This window comes from Gymnodraco acuticeps, unplaced genomic scaffold (genome assembly GCF_902827175.1).
Source record: "Gymnodraco acuticeps unplaced genomic scaffold, fGymAcu1.1, whole genome shotgun sequence".
NCBI lineage: Eukaryota > Metazoa > Chordata > Actinopteri > Perciformes > Bathydraconidae > Gymnodraco > Gymnodraco acuticeps.
Window position 1 is genome coordinate 90,157 of NW_022990913.1, and position 18,639 is coordinate 108,795.

The 18,639-nt window shown below is 46.3% G+C and overlaps 1 protein-coding gene across 1 annotated transcript in view; it reads left to right on the forward strand.

Annotated features, from left to right (window-relative positions):
- LOC117557976 (sodium channel protein type 4 subunit alpha B-like) overlaps positions 1–18,235 on the forward strand; it is a 59,328-nt gene extending 41,093 nt beyond the window's left edge. The window contains exons 17-28 of the mRNA XM_034233928.1: positions 7,685–7,883; positions 7,972–8,198; positions 11,135–11,243; positions 11,450–11,604; positions 13,224–13,397; positions 13,501–13,623; positions 13,808–14,089; positions 14,679–14,732; positions 15,274–15,411; positions 15,510–15,614; positions 17,114–17,384; positions 17,610–18,235. Coding sequence (XP_034089819.1) covers positions 7,685–7,883; positions 7,972–8,198; positions 11,135–11,243; positions 11,450–11,604; positions 13,224–13,397; positions 13,501–13,623; positions 13,808–14,089; positions 14,679–14,732; positions 15,274–15,411; positions 15,510–15,614; positions 17,114–17,384; positions 17,610–18,235 — 2,463 coding nt within the window. The remainder of the gene's footprint in view (positions 1–7,684; positions 7,884–7,971; positions 8,199–11,134; positions 11,244–11,449; positions 11,605–13,223; positions 13,398–13,500; positions 13,624–13,807; positions 14,090–14,678; positions 14,733–15,273; positions 15,412–15,509; positions 15,615–17,113; positions 17,385–17,609) is intronic.
- Positions 18,236–18,639: the final 404 nt, after the last annotated feature.

Below are 18,639 nucleotides of genomic sequence, written 5' to 3' on the forward strand. Positions count from 1 at the left end.
GTTCCAACTACTGCCTCCAAACTCTGCTGCAGAAACTCTCCTCTCTACTCTCTCATCCACTCTGGACTCGCTCTGTCCTCTGACATCTCGGCAGGCTCGTCAGTCCCCTCCGGCTCCCTGGCTAAATGATGCACTGCGTGCTAATAGAACCGTCCTTAGGGCAGCAGAGCGGAAATGGTGGAAATCCAAACACCGTGACGACCTCCTAACCTATCAAGCTCTCCTCTCCTCTTTCTCTGCTTCGATCTCTCAGGCAAAAAGCACTTTCTTTCAAGATAAGATCCAATCTTCCTATTCCAATCCTAAAAAACTATTTTCCATCTTCTCCACCCTCTTGGACCCTCCAAAAGCTCCTCCCCCCTCCTCACTTCTGTCAAGCGACTTTGTTACCCACTTTGAAAAAAAGGTTAATGATATTCGCTCTTCTTTTTCTGACTCACCTTTACTCACCGCTGGGTCACCAGACCTTCCTTCCACCAACACACTAACCTCCTTTTCCCCTCTCTCTCCAAGTGAGGTTCTTACCCTCATTACCTCTGCCCGCCCTACCACCTGTCCTCTGGACCCTATCCCTTCAAACCTCCTTCAGACCATCGCTCCTGATATTCTACCGTTTCTCACCCATTTCATCAACACTTCTCTAACTTCTGGTCACTTTCCAAACAGTCTCAAGGAGGCAAGAGTAAACCCTCTCCTAAAGAAACCCACTCTCAACCCGTCTGATGTTATAAACTACAGGCCTGTCTCTCTCCTCCCGTTCCTGTCTAAATCACTTGAACGCGCTGTCTTTAAACAACTCTCCTGTTATCTCAATCAGAACAACCTTCTGGATCCGCACCAGTCTGGTTTCAAGGCAGGTCACTCCACAGAAACTGCTCTCATTGCTGTCACGGAGGAACTGCACACTGCCAAAACTGCATCCCTCTCCTCTGTCATCATCCTGTTGGACCTGTCTGCTGCATTCGACACGGTGAATCATCAGATCCTCCTTCGCACTCTCCAAAAACTTGGAGTTTCTGGCTCTGCACTTTCCCTCCTCACCTCATACCTGAAAGACCGTACCTACAGGGTGACTTGGAGAGGGTCTGAGTCCGACCCTTGTCAATTAACTACGGGGGTCCCTCAGGGCTCTGTTCTTGGTCCCCTCCTCTTCTCCTTGTACACAAACTCGCTCGGATCAGTCATTAGCCCGCATGGTTTTTCTTACCACTGCTACGCTGACGACACCCAATTAATTCTGTCCTTTCCCCGCTCAGAGACCCAGGTCGTCGCACGCATCTCTGCTTGTCTAGCTGACATCTCTCAGTGGATGTCTGCTCACCACCTCAAGCTCAACCTTGACAAGACTGAGCTGCTCTTCCTCCCGGGAAAAGATTGTCCAACTCTTGACCTGACAATAAACATCGGCACCTCAGTTGTTTCCCCGACTCAGACTGCAAGGAATCTGGGTGTGACCCTAGATAACAACCTGTCCTTCACTGCAAACATCGCTGCTACAACCCGCTGCTGCAGATACACGCTTTACAACATCAGGAAGATACGTCCCCAGCTGACTTCGAAAGCGACTCAGGTTCTGGTCCAGGCTCTCGTCATCTCACGCCTAGACTACTGCAACTCCCTCCTGGCTGGTCTACCTGCATGTGCCATCCGACCTCTGCAGCTCATCCAGAATGCAGCGGCTCGTCTGGTTTTCAACCTTCCTAAATTCTCCCACACCACTCCGCTCCTCCGCTCCCTTCACTGGCTTCCGGTAACTGCTAGAATCCACTTCAAGACACTGGTACTTGCTTACCGTGCTGCGAATGGATCTGGCCCTTCCTACATCCAGGACATGGTTAAACCGTACACCCCAGCGCGTGCACTACGCTCTGCATCAGCCAAACGACTCGTTGCACCCTCGCTGCGAGGGGGACCCAAGTTCCCATCGGCGAAAACACGTGGGTTTGCTATCCTGGCTCCAAGATGGTGGAATGAGCTCCCCATTGACATCAGGACGGCAGATAGCTTGCACATCTTCCGGCGCAAACTGAAAACTCATCTCTTTCGACTCCACTTCGAGCGTTAGAACGATTAACGAAGCACTTTTATACCAATAAAGGACTGGATTACCTAAAGCCAGTTGAGTAGCACTTGAAATGTTTGGCTCTATGAAACCTGATATACTTATATGATTCTGTTTTCTTCAAGGTTGTGTCTTCCTGGTCGAATGTACTTATTGTAAGTCGCTTTGGACAAAAGCGTCAGCTAAATGCAATGTAATGTAATGTAAAGGAGGGAAAGTGCAGAGCCTGAAACTCCAAGTTATTGGAGAGTGCGAAGGAGGACCTGATGGTTCACCGTGTCGAATGCAGCAGACAGGTCCAGAAGGATGATGACAAAGGAGAGGGAGGCTGCTTTAGCAGTGTGCAGTTCCTCAGAGACAGCAAGGAGTTCAGTTTCTGTTGAGTGACCTGCCTTGAAACCAGACTGGTGCGGATCCAGAAGGTTGTTCTGATGGAGATAACAGGAGAGTTGTTTAAAGACAGCGCGTTCAAGTGTTTTAGACAGGAACGGGAGGAGAGAGACAGGCCTGTAGTTTATAACATCCTAGCATAGCCTGATATTAAAGACATATTCATAATATTTAATAAAGAAGTGCTAATTAATGGAAAAACTTCCTTCAACAGATTAGTTGGAATTGGGTCTAAGATACACGTTGATGGTTTAGAAGAGAGAATCATTCAATTTAATTGTTCAAGGTTTATGGCTGAAAAGCCTTCTAGTTTACCATCTAGTGTAATATTAGAACTTACGTTTCCGGGAGCTGTTGATAACACTATACTGGTCGAAGGCAAGAGTTCATTAATTTTGTTTCTAAGAGTAACATATATGATCAATTTGGGGTGGTGTACATTTTGTATAAGTTTCCTCCCTTACATGCAGACATGCTATCGAGTTAAGTATTGGTGGAATCTCTTCCTTAAATTTGGCTATAGCACTAACAGATAGGTTTCTGCTGCAGGAGCTTTTGACTAATGCTTTGTAGTCTAGTAACAGTACTTCAAAAGTTACTAAGAAATGGTCGGATAAAGCAGGATTATGCGGTTCGACTAATAGTTGCACAATTTCAATACCATAAGTCAGAACAAGGTCGAGAGTGTGATTATAGCAGTGGGTTGGTTTATTTACACTCTGACGAAAACCAACAGAATCTAATATAGAGTTAAATGCAACAGTAAGGCTATTTTTATCATCGTCAACATGAATATTAAAGTCACCTACGATAATTACTTTATCTGTTTTAAGCACCAAAGTTGATAAAAACTCAGAGAATTCTGATAATAATTCTGAATAAGGACCTGGTGTGAAATTATGACATGCATTACATTACATTACATTACATTACATTACATTACATTGCATTTAGCTGACGCTTTTATCCAAAGCGACTTACAATAAGTACATTCGACCAGGAAGACACAACCTTGAAGAAAACAGAATCATATAAGTACATCAGGTTTCATAGAGCCAAACATTTCAAGTGCTACTCAACTGGCTTTAGGTAAGCCAGTCCTTTATTAGTATAAAAGTGCTTCGTTAATAGTTCTAACGCTCGAAGTGGAGTCGAAAGAGATGAGTTTTCAGTTTGCGCCGGAAGATGTGCAAGCTATCTGCCGTCCTGATGTCAATGGGGAGCTCATTCCACCATCTTGGAGCCAGGACAGCAAACCCACGTGTTTTCGCCGATGGGAACTTGGGTCCCCCTCGCAGCGAGGGTGCAGCGAGTCGTTTGGCTGATGCAGAGCGTAGTGCACGCGCTGGGGTGTACGGTTTAACCATGTCCTGGATGTAGGAAGGGCCAGATCCATTCGCAGCATGGTAAGCAAGTACCAGTGTCTTGAAGTGGATTCTAGCAGTTACCGGAAGCCAGTGAAGGGAGCGGAGGAGTGGAGTGGTGTGGGAGAATTTAGGAAGGTTGAAGACCAGACGGGCCGCTGCATTCTGGATGAGCTCCAGAGGTCGGATGGCACATGCAGGTAGACCAGCCAGGAGGGAGTTGCAGTAGTCTAGGCGTGAGATGACGAGAGCCTGGACCAGAACCTGAGTCGCTTTCTGAGTCAGCTGGGGACGTATATACCTGATGTTGTAAAGACATACATCTCATCATTGATCAGATTGGGGAGGGGACCAGAGAAGATTAGGGTGTCCGACATTGTTTTAGCATAACTACACTCTTCTACATTCAACTCACAGGTTTATCATTGCTTTGAGAAAAAAGATTATTAATGTATCTCTTTTAGAAGTGAAGATATAGTCATTTGTTCTGGGAATATCATTTTTGAGCCTGAGACCTGAAAAACAGGCTTGGGGCTTAACAGGCTAACTGTGTTCCTGTTCTTGCTTCAGGTCCTAACTGTGTTCCGGTTCTTGCTTCAGGTCCTAACTGTGTTCCGGTTCTTGCTTCAGGTCCTTACTGTGTTCCTGTTCTTGCTTCAAGTCCTAACTATGTTCCTGTTCTTGCTTCAGGTCCTAACTGTGTTCCGGTTCTTGCTTCAGGTCCTTACTGTGTTCCTGTTCTTGCTTCAAGTCCTAACTGTGTTCCTGTTCTTGCTTCAGGTCCTTACTGTGTTCCTGTTCTTGCTTCAGGTCCTAACTGTGTTCCGGTTCTTGCTTCAGGTCCTTACTGTGTTCCTGTTCTTGCTTCAAGTCGTAACTGTGTTCCTGTTCTTGCTTCAGGTCCTAACTGTGTTTCTGTTCTTGCTTCAGGTCCTTACTGTGTTCCTGTTCTTGCTTCAGGTCCTTACTGTGTTCCTGTTCTTGCTTCAAGTCGTAACTGTGTTCCTGTTCTTGCTTCAGGTCCTAACTGTGTTCCTGTTCTTGCTTCAGGTCCTTACTGTGTTCCTGTTCTTGCTTCAGGTCCTAACTGTGTTCCGATTCTTGCTTCAGGTCCTAACTGTGTTCCTGTTCTTGCTTCAGGTCCTTACTGTGTTCCTGTTCTTGCTTCAGGTCCTAACTGTGTTCTGGTTCTTGCTTCAGGTCTTAACTGTGTTGACAGTATCATCTCCTTTTTCTCTCGCCTGGTCATTTTATATTTGTGTTACTTCCCTTTGGTTACCCTAGCCCAGTAGGGAACGTAACCAATGGGGATAAATAACTTAATTCCTGGGGTTATAAGTGGTTTTAAAATAGCAATTTTAGCTGAGTATGGCACTTTTCGAATTTGAGACTTTTTTAGGCTGTCTTTCTTATGAGCAGCTAGACCGGTGTCTTAAGGAACATTTGTATGAGATAGCACAACATTTCAGTCTCACAGTGGCAAAACAGTTATTAAAAAAAGAATTAAAGGCTTTGTAGGTGGATGAGTTGGTGGAAAGTGGTATTCTGGTTCTGCCTGTACAAGCTGAGTTCGCTGCATTCAATGTCCTGTCTGAAGCTGGGAGACAACAGAAGTCTGAGGCGGAGCCTTCAGATGCTCAGGTAGAGGGTGGTGACGGTGAGGGCGGCGGGCAGTGTGAAGCACCGTCCACGTGGCCTCGCTACAATCCACCGTCTCCTGGCAGCCCAGACTCCCGGGAAGGGAGTAAACTTAAGGTCCGTCTCGCACGTCTCCAGTTGGAGGCGGCGGATAAGGAGAGGCAGACACAGTTCCAGCTAGAGGTGCATAGGTTGGACATTGAGGCAGACAAGGAAGTCAGGATGCGTCAGCTGGAGCTAGACTCACAACTGCGTGCATCCGGTGCTTTTGATTATGCCGGAAGAAACTTGCCATCTCCCTCTCATCCACCTGCCTTTGACATAAGTAGAAACATTACGCTTGTGCCAACCTTCCATGAGACTGAGGTGGATGCCTATTTTGGTGCCTTCGAGCGCATAGCTACAGCGTTGCGGTGGCCGGCTGAAGTTTGGGCTCTGTTGCTACAGTGTAAACTATATGGAAAAGCTCAGGAAGCAGTTGCGGCTCTTTCGTTAGAGGACAGCCTACAGTATGACTCAGTGAAGGTTGCCATTCTCAGGGTGTATGAATTAGTTCCTGAAGCGTACAGACAGAAGTTTAGACATCATAGGAAGGGTCCTAACCAAACACACGTGGAGTTCGCTAGAGAAAAGGGAATGTTGTTTACCATGTGGGTTACGTCATGTAAAGCGGAGGATGATTCTTCTCTGAGGGAATTGATCATGCTGGAGGAGTTCAAGAGATGTTTGCCTGATCGCATTGTGGTATACCTAAATGAGCCAAAAGTAAATTCCCTCTCTGCTGCTGTTGTGTTAGCCGATGAATATGTGCTGACGCATAAATCCGTGTTTTCCCCTGTCTTTACTGAGAGGTCACGCCGTGTATCCGCCGCACCATTTACTGAGCCGTTAAATATGTATAAAGTAACAAGAGAGGAGAAAGAGTGCTTTTACTGTCACCAACCTGGACATATCATCGCCAACTGTGTAGCTCTGAAGCGTAAAGAACAGCGGCAGAATATGTCCCAGCCAAAAGGCATTGGCCTGATTACACACACACACACGCGCACAGGCGTGTAAAAGTGACTCTGATGTCTCATTGTCTGATCCTGTGTTTGTGCCGGTGCTTTCAGATGAAGCTGTGTCCGAGAAGAAGCCAGAAATGGTGGCTTCCTCTCCTCATGAGGATATCGTGAGACTAGCGCAACACGCCGGCTCAGACACGCCTCCCGACAGACCGACTCTCCCGGTAATTTGAGAGTGTCTACTAGGTTATCAGCTAGTCCTCTTCGTTATGTTGTTAGCTTTACGTTATTTTGAGATTTGTGTGGGATCTAGCTTTTGGCCAATTGTCATGTGTAATTGTTACGATCCCTTCACATTCTGCTCTAGCGTTTACAAGCACAATCAGCGTTTCATGCGATGGGCTCTGATCGTGCGGGACTACACCATAAGACATCCGTCTTAAACAGGGCTCAGAGAATGTGTTGGCAGATGCTTTGTCCAGGTTGGTTTAGTGATGTTCGTGTGTGTTATTAGATAGGGTCATTAGTGTGTTTAGTTTCACAAAACCTGTGGGTTTGTGTCTTAAGGGGGAGGGTTACGGCTGCCGCCTTCCTGGTCGTCTTAACTGTATTAACTCTGTTCTGTGTCTATGTAAATGAGCTGTGCGGTTGCTCCGACGTCATTGGCTGCCATCTCCTGGTCCGCCCCCCCCGAAGATTGTGAATGGAGCACGCCGGGCCCGACGCACTCCAATCGCAGCGCACAGACGGCGCACACCTGCTAGAGATTACTTTAAAGCCTGTGACCGACGATCACTCTGCGGGCTCTGTTATGGGAACAGACGCCTCTTGCTACGTGCTCTTCGTTTGTGTGTTAACAGTGGTTAACTCCTGTGGTATTAGATTTGTCTTAGCATCACTTTCACTGTTGTTCTGTAGTGTCGCTGAGTTTGCTTACAGCTCCTTTGTTAGTTGTATCACTGTGATAGTGAGGGTTATTTTGTTTATTGTGTATATTCCTTTGTAGTTGATTAGGCTCCCTTGTTTAGAGTCCTCCTTCTGTTTGCTCCTCAGTTAAACCTACGCCCTTTTGGCCCCATTGTTTGTTCCCGGCTGTGTGCCTACCGTTTTGTTTAACCTATATATAACACAACTTATTATAATTATTACTCTTTCCATACTGGTGTTTGTTACTTTCCTCTTCCCCTAGTTAGGACTTAACAACTGTGTTCCTGTTCTTGCTTCAGGTCCTGAATCTGTTCCTGGCCTTGTTGCTGAGCTCTTTCAGCGGGGATAATCTGGCGGCCCCAGAGGAGGAAGGAGAAAACAATTTGCAGATCTCCATAAACCGGATAAACAGGGCTGTGTCCTGGCTGAAGATGTGGGCCTTGGAACAGATCTTTACTTTAATGGGAAAGAAGAACCACGTGAGCCCAGACCTCAGTGGTGAGGGTGTCTCTTTGTTTAAATGTGTGTCATGAGTCTGGATCCAAGATGAGGTCCTGATACTGTGTTATTGTGATCTCTCTGTTAGTGAAGGATGAAGAGGAGGACCAGCAGACCAAGGACTCCTTGGATCTGACATTCATCAACTCTGAACCCCTCGGCTGTAACCGTGGCAACCTGACCAGCAACTACCACAGCCTTCCGTTGCTAAGGGTCCCCATCGCCAAGGCCGAGTCAGACCTCGAGTCGTGGGACAACGACGACGAAGAGGACGACGAAGAGGATGACGAAGAGGACGACGAAGAGGGCTCCCAGGTAATTGTTACTCACCGGTACCGTTTCAGGCCTTCATCTGCATGTATATATATATATATATATATATATATATATATATATATACATATATGTACTATATACATATATGTATATATATGTAGTGTATACATATATATACACTACCAGTCAAAAGTTTGGACACACCTTCTCATTTTAAGTTTGTTATTTATTTAAATGTTTTCTTCTTTGTAGATTAATACTGAAGACACCAAAACTATGAAAGAACACATATGGAATTATCTAGCTAACAAAAAAGTGTTGAAAAAATCCAGAATATGATTTTTACTTTAGATTCTTCAAAACAGCCCCTGTTGCCTTGATAATAATAATAATACATTTAATGTATATAGCGCTTCTCATCTGCCAAGACAAATCTCGAAGTGCTTCACAACAAAGGATACTAATACACTTTGCTAGATTAAACAAATAATTGTAATAATCATAAGAAATCAAAAAATAAAATATAAAATAAAGTACAAAAATAAAAGTCGGTGATAGCGATAAAAATGGCAGTACTCCAGGTGTACCATGCTCAAAGTTTATTGGAAGGCCTGCCGAAAGAAGAGGGTCTTAAGGCCGGTTTTGAAGAACTCGGTGGAAGGGGCAGATCTCAGCTGATCTGGGAGGGAGTTCCAGAGGCGCGGGGCGAGTGAGCAGAAGGCTCGGTCTCCTATTGTTCGGAGACGTGTGCGGGGGATGTAAAGAAGAGAAGCGTGGCTGGAGCGGAGAGAGCGGGTAGATGTCTGGGTATGGATGAGGTCACAGAGGTATTTTGGGCTTTGTCCATTCAGGGCTTTGTACGTGAGGAGCAGAACCTTAAACTGGTTCCTGTAGTGGACCGGGAGCCAGTGTAGTTTTGCAAGTATGGGGGTTATGTGTGCGGACCTTTTTGTACCGGTGAGAACTCTGGCTGTGCTGTTCTGGACAAGTTGCAAGCGGTTGATGGATTTGGCTGGGAGACCGGAGAGGATTGCATTGCAATAGTCTAGTCCTGAGAAGACGAGTGCATGAACCAGTTTTTTGATGTCATCAGTTGAGAGAGAGGGCTTCAGTCGGGAAATGTTTTTCAGGTGAAAGAAGGAGGTCTTGGTGATATGTTTGATGTGGGCTTGGAAAGACAGAGTGGGGTCAAACCTTACACCGAGGTTGGTGACAACGGAGGAGAGAGGAATGAGCTGACCATCAAGGGAGGGGCTGATGTTGGCGGCCTTGGCAAGCTGGTCGGTGGTGCCTATCAGGATTGCCTCCGTCTTGCTGCTGTTGAGCTGAAGGTAGTTGGTGGTCATCCAGGAGCGGATGTCTTCCAGGCAGGTGTTTAGTGTTTGGATAGTGGTGGTATTGGGTTTGTTTTGATGTAGACCTGAGTGTCGTCGGCATAGCAGTGGAAGTTGATGTTATGTTGTCTGATGATATGACCCAGAGGTAATAGATAGATTAAAAACAGGATCGGCCCCAGCACTGAGCCCTGTGGGACCCCGCATGTCACTGCGGTGTCGTCAGACCTGGAACCCCCCAGAGACACGTGGTACTTCCGGTTGGTGAGGTAGCTTGAGAACCACTTCAGAGCCGTGTCCGTCACCCTGGTGTAGGTCTCGAGGCGGTGGAGGAGGATGGTATGGTCCACTGTGTCGAAAGCCGCACTCAGGTCAAGAAGGACCAGGATGCTGGGTGACCCAGAGTCGGCTGCCATCAGTAGGTCGTTGGCTACTTTTATTCGGGCTGTTTCTGTACTGTGTGCAGGGCGGAAACCTGATTGGAAGGTCTCATACATGTCATTGTCAGACAGTTGATGACAGTTTGCTCACTCTGGGCTTCTCTCAGTCAGCTTCATGAGGTCGTCACCTGGAATGGTTTTCTATTAACACGTGGGCCTCGTCAAGAGTCAATGTGTGGAATGACTTCCTTCTGAATGTGTTTGAGAGCATCAGTTGTGTTGTGCAGATGTAGGGTTAGTGCACAGTGGAAAGCCCTATTTGACTGCTGCTGTAATCCGTATTATAGCAAGAACCACTCAACTCGAATAATACATCAGAGTTACCTCTACTCAGAGGATCGATACATCAGAGTTACCAGCCTCAGAAACCACAAATTAAAGCACCTCAGATAAGAGCCGACATAAATGATCACTAGGGATGGGTACCGAGCCCCGGTATTAAAGGGAACCCGGGGCTGATTTATTAAAGACCGTGGCACCGTTAAGCTCCGACATTATCGGTATTTTCATCGATACTCAAGACATTTAAAAAATATATCATGTATTATCCTACACAAACATTATATTGCCGTTTTAGTGTCATCAATTTTGTTTCTAATGCTCAAAAAGACAAATGTGTCTCTGATGTATTTTCGATCTTTCCAATCCAGACGAGAGATCTTTCTCCCCCGTCTGTGTGCGAGGGGGCGGGGCAATTCACAATTTGTTTAGTTAATTTTCCTTTTTCAAAAGAACCGATACAAGTACCGTTAAAGGACCGGATCGATAATCGGTATCGATACAAGTAGTAGTACGGTTTAAACCTTAACGATACCCATCCCTAATGATCACAGAGCTCAAGTAGCAGACAGATCTCAGCATCCACTGTTCAGAGGAGACTGTGTGAATCAGGCCTTCATGTTCCTGCAAAGATCCACTGCTGAGGATGAACATCAAGTAGAAGATAATTGTTTAGGCCCAGAAACACAAGGACTGGACATTAGAAAGTGGAAATCTGTACTTTGGTCTGATGAGTCCACATTTTTTATTTTTGGTTCCAACCTCCGTGTCTTTGTGAGATGCAGAGAAGGTGAGTGGATGGTTTCTGCATGTGTGGTCCCACTGTGAAGCATGGAGGAGGAGATGTGATGGGGGGCTTTGCTGGTGACACTGTTGGTGATTTATATGTGTATATATAAATAAAGAACTGATGTGTTTGCAGGGTGACGAGTCGTCGGTGTGCAGCACAGTGCAGAGACTCCCTGATGTTCAGGAGGAAGAGGAGGAAGAAGAGCATGATGAAAACACACCTGAGGACTGCTTCACTGACAGTACACACACACACACACACACACACACACACACACACACACACATACAGACACATACACACACTCACACACACACACACACACACACACACACACACACACACACACTCACTTGTGTAACCGTTATATTTATTCAGAAATGATCAGGAAGGTAAATGGGGTTCTGAAAGAGGAAGCGGGGACCTGATGATGTTCATGTGTTTCAGAGTGTTATGGCCACTGTCCGTTCCTGGACATAGATACATCCGCGGGTCGAGGGAGGGTCTGGGCTGACGTCAGGAGAACCTGCTTCTTCATCGTGGAGCACAACTACTTCGAGACGTTCATCATCTTCATGATCCTGATGAGCAGTGGAGCTCTGGTGAGGATTATTAGATATCCTTATAAAATATTTTAGATTTATATACATTATATGCATGATTGCACATAGTTAGATAGTACATTATTGAATATTCTTAGATCAATTATACATGATTATATAACTGATTGTAAGTTATTATACATTATTATCATATATATTCATGCATCACGTCTTTTACCTTCAGCGTTGATGAAGGTCTGATTTGCATTTTGTTGTTTTTATTTTTATTTTGGGAAGCATGTTTGAAATGTTTTTTTAAACTCTGCTGCCTCGATGCTGATTGGTCTGTCTGATCTGATCCATGACTGAGCAGGTCAGATCTGATTGCTTCTAAGGAGTGCGTACAGTGTGAATACTAACCTGTGGAGACAAGATGGCCGTCAGTGACCTCAGAGCTACTAACATGGCTAACAGTGGACTACAAACATGGCTTACAGTGGACTACATACATGGCTGATATTCTGATTACTAACATGGCTGCCTCATGTCACTCAGGTGAGATCTTTACAGAGTCCTAATGAAATGCACATTTCTGATACTTACATGTTTAGTTCATCAGGATAATCTCCACATTTTAACACCACTTTATGATTTCTGAAGTAAGAAGCTAACATTATATAAAGGAACTACAGCACGGTCACATGACTTCACGTCACCACTGCTAAGCTAAAGGCGGCTAATGTTGGGCTATAAAGGAACTAAAGCACGGTCACATGACTTCACGTCACCACCGCTAAGCTAAAGGAGGCTAAAGTTGGGCTATAAAGGAACTACAGCACGGTCACATGACTTCACGTCACCACCGCTAAGCTAAAGGAGGCTAAAGTTGGGCTATAAAGGAACTACAGCACGGTCACATGACTTCACGTCACCACCGCTAAGCTAAAGGAGGCTAATGTTGGGCTATAAAGGAACTAAAGCACGGTCACATGACTTCACGTCACCACCGCTAAGCTAAAGGAGGCTAATGTTGGGCTATAAAGGAACTACAGCACGGTCACATGACTTCACGTCACCACTGCTAAGCTAAAGGAGGCTAATGTTGGGCTATATAGGAACTACAGCACGGTCACATGACTTCACGTCACCATTGCTAAGCTAAAGGAGGCTAATGTTGGGCTATAAAGGAACTACAGCACGGTCACATGACTTCATGTCACCACCGCTAAGCTAAAGGAGGCTAAAGTTGGGCTATAAAGGAACTACAGTACGGTCACATGACTTCACGTCACCCCCGCTAAGCAAAAGGAGGCTAATATTGGGCTATAAAGGAGCTACAGTACGGTCACATGACTTCACGTCACTAATGTTGGGCGTGATGACGTTTAGTCGGCTCATTTAGACACCTGTTATCAACCTCTGTTTTTAAACCCACTGACGTAATTTATGTGGTAGAATAAAACGTTTAAAGATCTTCAGCTTCTGTTGACCACAGACCTTATTTGAGGATAATAACCAAAAACACATTCAGAGAACCAATGACCTCCAGACCAGGGGACACGAAGTGATGACTCATGTTCAGGTTTTAGATCTCATAATGCTGACTCATGTCCAGGGTCTCCTTCCTGCACCTCTATATGGCCAGACTGCTGCATGGGGATGACTGTGTCTCTGTCCAGGCGTTCGAGGACATTTACCTGGAGCAGCGGCAGGTCATCAAGACGGTCCTGGAGTACGCAGACCAGGTCTTCACCTATGTCTTTGTGGTGGAGATGCTCCTCAAGTGGGTCGCCTACGGATTCAAGACCTACTTCACCAATGCCTGGTGCTGGCTGGACTTCCTCATCGTGGACGTAAGGATACCTGTCTGTCTCTCAGCTGTTTCTCTGCTGATGTCCTCACCTGTCTGTCTCTCAGCTGTTTTTCTGCTGATGTCCTCACCTGTCTGTCTCTCAGGTGTCTCTGGTGTCTCTGACCGCCAACATCCTGGGATACTCGGAACTCGGAGCCATAAAGTCTCTGAGGACGCTGAGGGCCCTGAGACCCCTGAGGGCCCTGTCCCGCTTCGAGGGCATGAGGGTGTGAACCTGTCTGTCTGACCCATCTTTCTGACCACCCCCCCATGTCTATATGAACCTGTCTCTCTGACCCGACTCCCCACTTTATCTCTGACCCGTCTCTCTGAACCTGTCTGTCTGACCTGTCTCTATGAACCCATGTCTCTCTGAACATGTCTGTCTGACCTGTCTATATGTCCCCCCAGGTGGTGGTGAACGCTCTGGTCGGGGCAATCCCCTCCATCTTCAACGTGCTGCTCGTGTGTCTGATCTTCTGGCTGATCTTCAGCATCATGGGGGTCAACCTGTTCGCAGGGAAGTTCTATTACTGTTTCAACGAGACGTCTGAGGAGATATTTCTGCCGGAGGATATCAACAACCGCAGCGAGTGTCTGTCTCTGATGGAGGCCGGCAGCCAGGTGCGCTGGAGGAACGTCAAGGTGAACTACGACAACGTGGGGATGGGATACCTGTCGCTGCTGCAGGTGGTGAGTCATCACAGGTGAAATACGAAGTGAGTCATGAAAGGTGAAAAAGGGTGTGAGGATTAGGGTAAGTGAACTCCCAGTGAACACCCAGTGAACCCTCAGTGAATCCCCAGTGAACCCCCAGTGAACCCCTCAGTGAACCCCCCAGTGAACTCCCCAGTGAACTCCCAGTGAACCCTCAGTGAACCTCCCAGTGAACCATCATTGAACCCCCAGTGAATCCCCCAGTGAACTCCCAGTGAACCCTCAGTGAACCCCCAGTGAACCCCCAGTGAACTCCCAGTGAACCATCATTGAACCCCCAGTGAACCCCGAACCCCCCAGGGAATCCCCCAGTGAACCCCCAGTGAAGACCCCAGTAAACCCCTCAGTGAACCCCCAATGAACCCCCAGTGAACTCTCAGTGAACCCCCCAGTGAATCCCCAGTGAACCCCCAGTGAACCCCCCAGTGAACCCTGAGTGAACCCCCCAGTGAAACCTCAGTGAACTCCCAGTGAACTCCCAGTGAACCCTCAGTGAACCCCCCAGTGTGTTTCCTCTCACAGTTGGTTTGATGTTTGGTTTTCAGCTGCTGTTCCTCTCTTCCAGGCCACCTTTAAAGGCTGGATGGACATCATGTATGCAGCGGTGGATTCCAGAGGCGTCAGTACACACACACACACACACACATACACACTAATTTACTATACTAATGTGTGTGTGTGTGGCCTAGCATTACTATACCTGTTGGGACCAAAATCTGTTTACACAGTCACGTGTGGGGACTCGCCTCCCTTATGGGGACAAATTGGAGGTCCCCATGAGGGGAATCATTAATTTTAGGGTGAAGACTTGGTTAGGTTTAGGGTAAGGTTAAGGGTTTGGCATGTGTTGGTTATGGTTAAGGTTAGGATAAGTCTCCAGGAAATGCATGTAAGTCAATGTAATGTCCCCTGAAGTCATGTATACATGGTGTGTGTGTGTGTGTGTGTGTGTGTGTGTGTGTGTGTGTGTGTGTGTGTGTGTGTGTGTGTGTGTGTGTGTGTGTGTGTGTGTGTGTGTGTGTGTGTGTGTGTGTGTGTGTGTGTGTGTGTGTGTGTGTGTGTGTGTGTGTGTGTGTGTGTGTGTGTGTGTGTGTGTGTGTGTGTGTGTGTGTGTGTGTGTGTGTGTGTGTGTGTGTGTGTGTGTGTGTGTGTGTGTGCAGGTAGAGTCCCAGCCGAAGTACGAGGAAAATCTGTACATGTACATTTACTTCGTCATCTTCATAATCTTTGGCTCGTTCTTCACTCTGAACCTCTTCATTGGAGTCATCATCGACAACTTCAACCAGCAGAAATCTAAGATACGTTTCTTAAAAGTATTTATTTATTTTATATATGTTATATTCCCTGTATTTACTCTCTGATAATGTGAGGTCACTGTTGTGTTTCTGGTCTTCACATGGGTGGGACAGACCTTTTCATGACGGAGGAACAGAAGAAGTATTATAATGCGATGAAGAAGTTGGGCTCCAAGAAGCCTCAGAAGCCCGTCCCCCGCCCGGAGGTGAGCTCACTTCCTGTTTTAACCTGTTGAGCCCTGAGCCTTTTTTCAGGTCTCAGGCTTGAAAATGACATTTCCAGAACAAATGACCATATCTTCCCTTCTAAAAGGGGAACATTTATAATCTTTGTTCTCAAAGTAATGATAAACCTGTGAGCTGGATGTAGAAAAGTCAGAATCAATAAAATTGTTTTTTATTTTAAAGAAAATTCAGATTGAACATAGTAAAAAACTGTAAATTATAGTGTCCGTCCAAAAAATATGTTTTACTTAAAGTGAAAACAACCTTGAATGATGGGATGGTAGACTAAAAGCTTCATGAATCCAAAGTACAACATATAATAAGTACCCTGTATCAAGATTGATGCAAAACAAGTGACATTTGAACTTTTTAGAGAGATTTAGCAAAATAAAAACACTTCTGGGGTCATTTGGGTGGATTTGACCTATCTCTGGCCCCCCTTGGTCAATTTTGATGATTGACATCTATTTTTAACCGCTAGAGCCAATGGAAAACCACTCGAAAGTTCCACATACACACACTGGTTACCAAATAAGGAGTGAGAGACACGCGTAGCCAAAACCGGAGCTGCGACACACTGGTGGCTACCATTCCTTGTACAATGTGAGGGTCTAAGGACAGAGGGTCGTATTGTCATACTGATATTCTGTACAAACTGTGAAGTCCACTGAGACTAATTTAACATTTGTGATATTGGGCTATATAAATAAACATTGATTGATTGATTAGCAGCTAATTTGTATTCTCCGATTTTTGCATAAAAAATGGAATTATGGATTATCAATACTTTTTTCAAAGTGACAGACACATTGCTATGACCTATGGATTAACCTTCAGCCACGTTTTCTCTCGTTTTAATGCCATTGAACACGACTTTTGATCAGAATAACAGCTAAGGAGAGCATATCTCCATTTTTTGCTACCTAAAGCTACGTCGTGTGTTGTCTGTATTTGCTTCCCCTGTCGCGAGTTCTGATCGCTCAGTAATGATCCTTATATTTCTAGAATCTGTGGACTCTCAGGATTTGATCTAAGCTTGTTTGTGCAGATCCAATAAGTATATCGATTGGTATACCTAGAGTTCTGTGCTAACGGCGTTAAGATTTTTTCGCACAGGGCTGATTCAGAGGTTAGCCTTGTGCTTTTTTTTGCTAGAAATAAATAAAATATCAGTTAGCTGAGTTTCTTCCCGTTACATGGATATGAAACATTCATAGTTTATTGAATATTAAGAAGCCCTCAGACACTGTTGCTTGCAGATGTTGTGGTTTCGGACCCGCCGAAGGGTCAGTGGGGCTTTAAGGTCGTACTTCCTGTCCCACTGATTTAAAGTTGAACTTCCTGTCCCTTTGTTTCAAGGTTTAACTTCCTGTCCCACTGTTTTAAAGTTGTACTTCCTGTCCCTTTGTTTCAAGGTTGAACTTCCTGTCCCACTGTTTTAAAGTGTACTTCCTGTTTCTGATGCCGCCTGTCTCTCCAGAACAAGTTCCAGGCGCTGGTGTTTGACCTGGTGACCACACAGTTCTTCGACATCTTCATCATGGTGCTGATCTGCCTCAACATGGTGACGATGATGGTGGAGACAGACGAGCAGAGCGAGGAGAAGGAGACCATCCTGTACTGGGTCAACCTGACCTTCATCATCGTCTTCACCGGGGAGTGCAGCCTGAAGGTGGTGGCGCTGCGACATCACTACTTCTCCGTGGGCTGGAACATCTTCGACTTTGTGGTCGTCATACTGTCCATCGTAGGTGAGTGCTGAGGTCCACTGGTGAGGTCATCTGGTGATATAATCCTACAGTCTTGTGTTGTCGCCTTGGTTACGCTTAACTTTTGGGGGTTTATTTCCTGTAAATACTTAATATAAAGTTGTATTTCAGTTTGACTGTTCCTGAACAACAAACCCTTAACACCTTCTGATGCAACTCTCGTCACACCCCCCCCCCCCCCCCCACCCCCCCCACCCCCCCCTGCAGGCCTCCTCCTCGCTGACATCATAGAGAAATATTTTGTTTCGCCCACACTCTTCCGAGTGATCCGATTGGCTCGTATCGGCCGAGTGCTCCGTCTGATTCGTGGAGCCAAAGGGATCCGGACGCTGCTGTTTGCCCTGATGATGTCCCTTCCTGCCCTGTTTAACATCGGCCTCCTCCTCTTCCTCATCATGTTCATCTTCTCCATCTTCGGCATGTCTAACTTCGCCTACGTGAGGAAGGAGGGGATGATCGATGACATGTTTAACTTCGAGACGTTTGGGAACAGCATGATTTGTCTGTTCATGATCACCACCTCTGCCGGCTGGGACGGGCTGCTGATCCCCATCATGAACACGCCCCCCGACTGCGACCCCGACGTGGAGCACCCGGGCTCTCCGGTGAGGGGAGACTGCGGCAGCCCGGGGGTGGGCATCATCTTCTTCACCACCTACATAATCATGTGCTTCCTCGTGGTCGTCAACATGTACATCGCCATCATCCTGGAGAACTTCAACGTGGCCACTGAGGAGAGCTCGGACCCGCTGTGCGAGGACGACTTTGAGATGTTCTACGAGACCTGGGAGAAGTTCGACCCCGACGCCTCGCAGTTCATACAGTACAGGTGAGGAAAGGTCATACAGGTGAGGACAGGTCATACAGAACGGGTGAGGACAGGTCATACAGGTGAGGACAGGTCATACAGAACAGGGGAGGACAGGTCATACAGAACAGGTGAGGACAGGTCATACAGGTGAGGACACGTCATACAGGTGAGGACGGGTAATACAGTACAGGTGAGGACAGGATATACAGGTGAGACTGCCATGTTGAAACTTCCCGATGCTGTTATGGTTAAACCGAGGTAGGTATAACTCATACTATGTTCCATGATATGATTGTTTATGGTAAACTGGTATTTGTTCTCCTGACATCTGGGGCGTTTTTGGAAAACCATGACATTAGTTATCTTCATATTGACTGCCAGGGCCCAGTTCTTACAGTACTGGTCTACTATGTCCAGCTGTTGTTG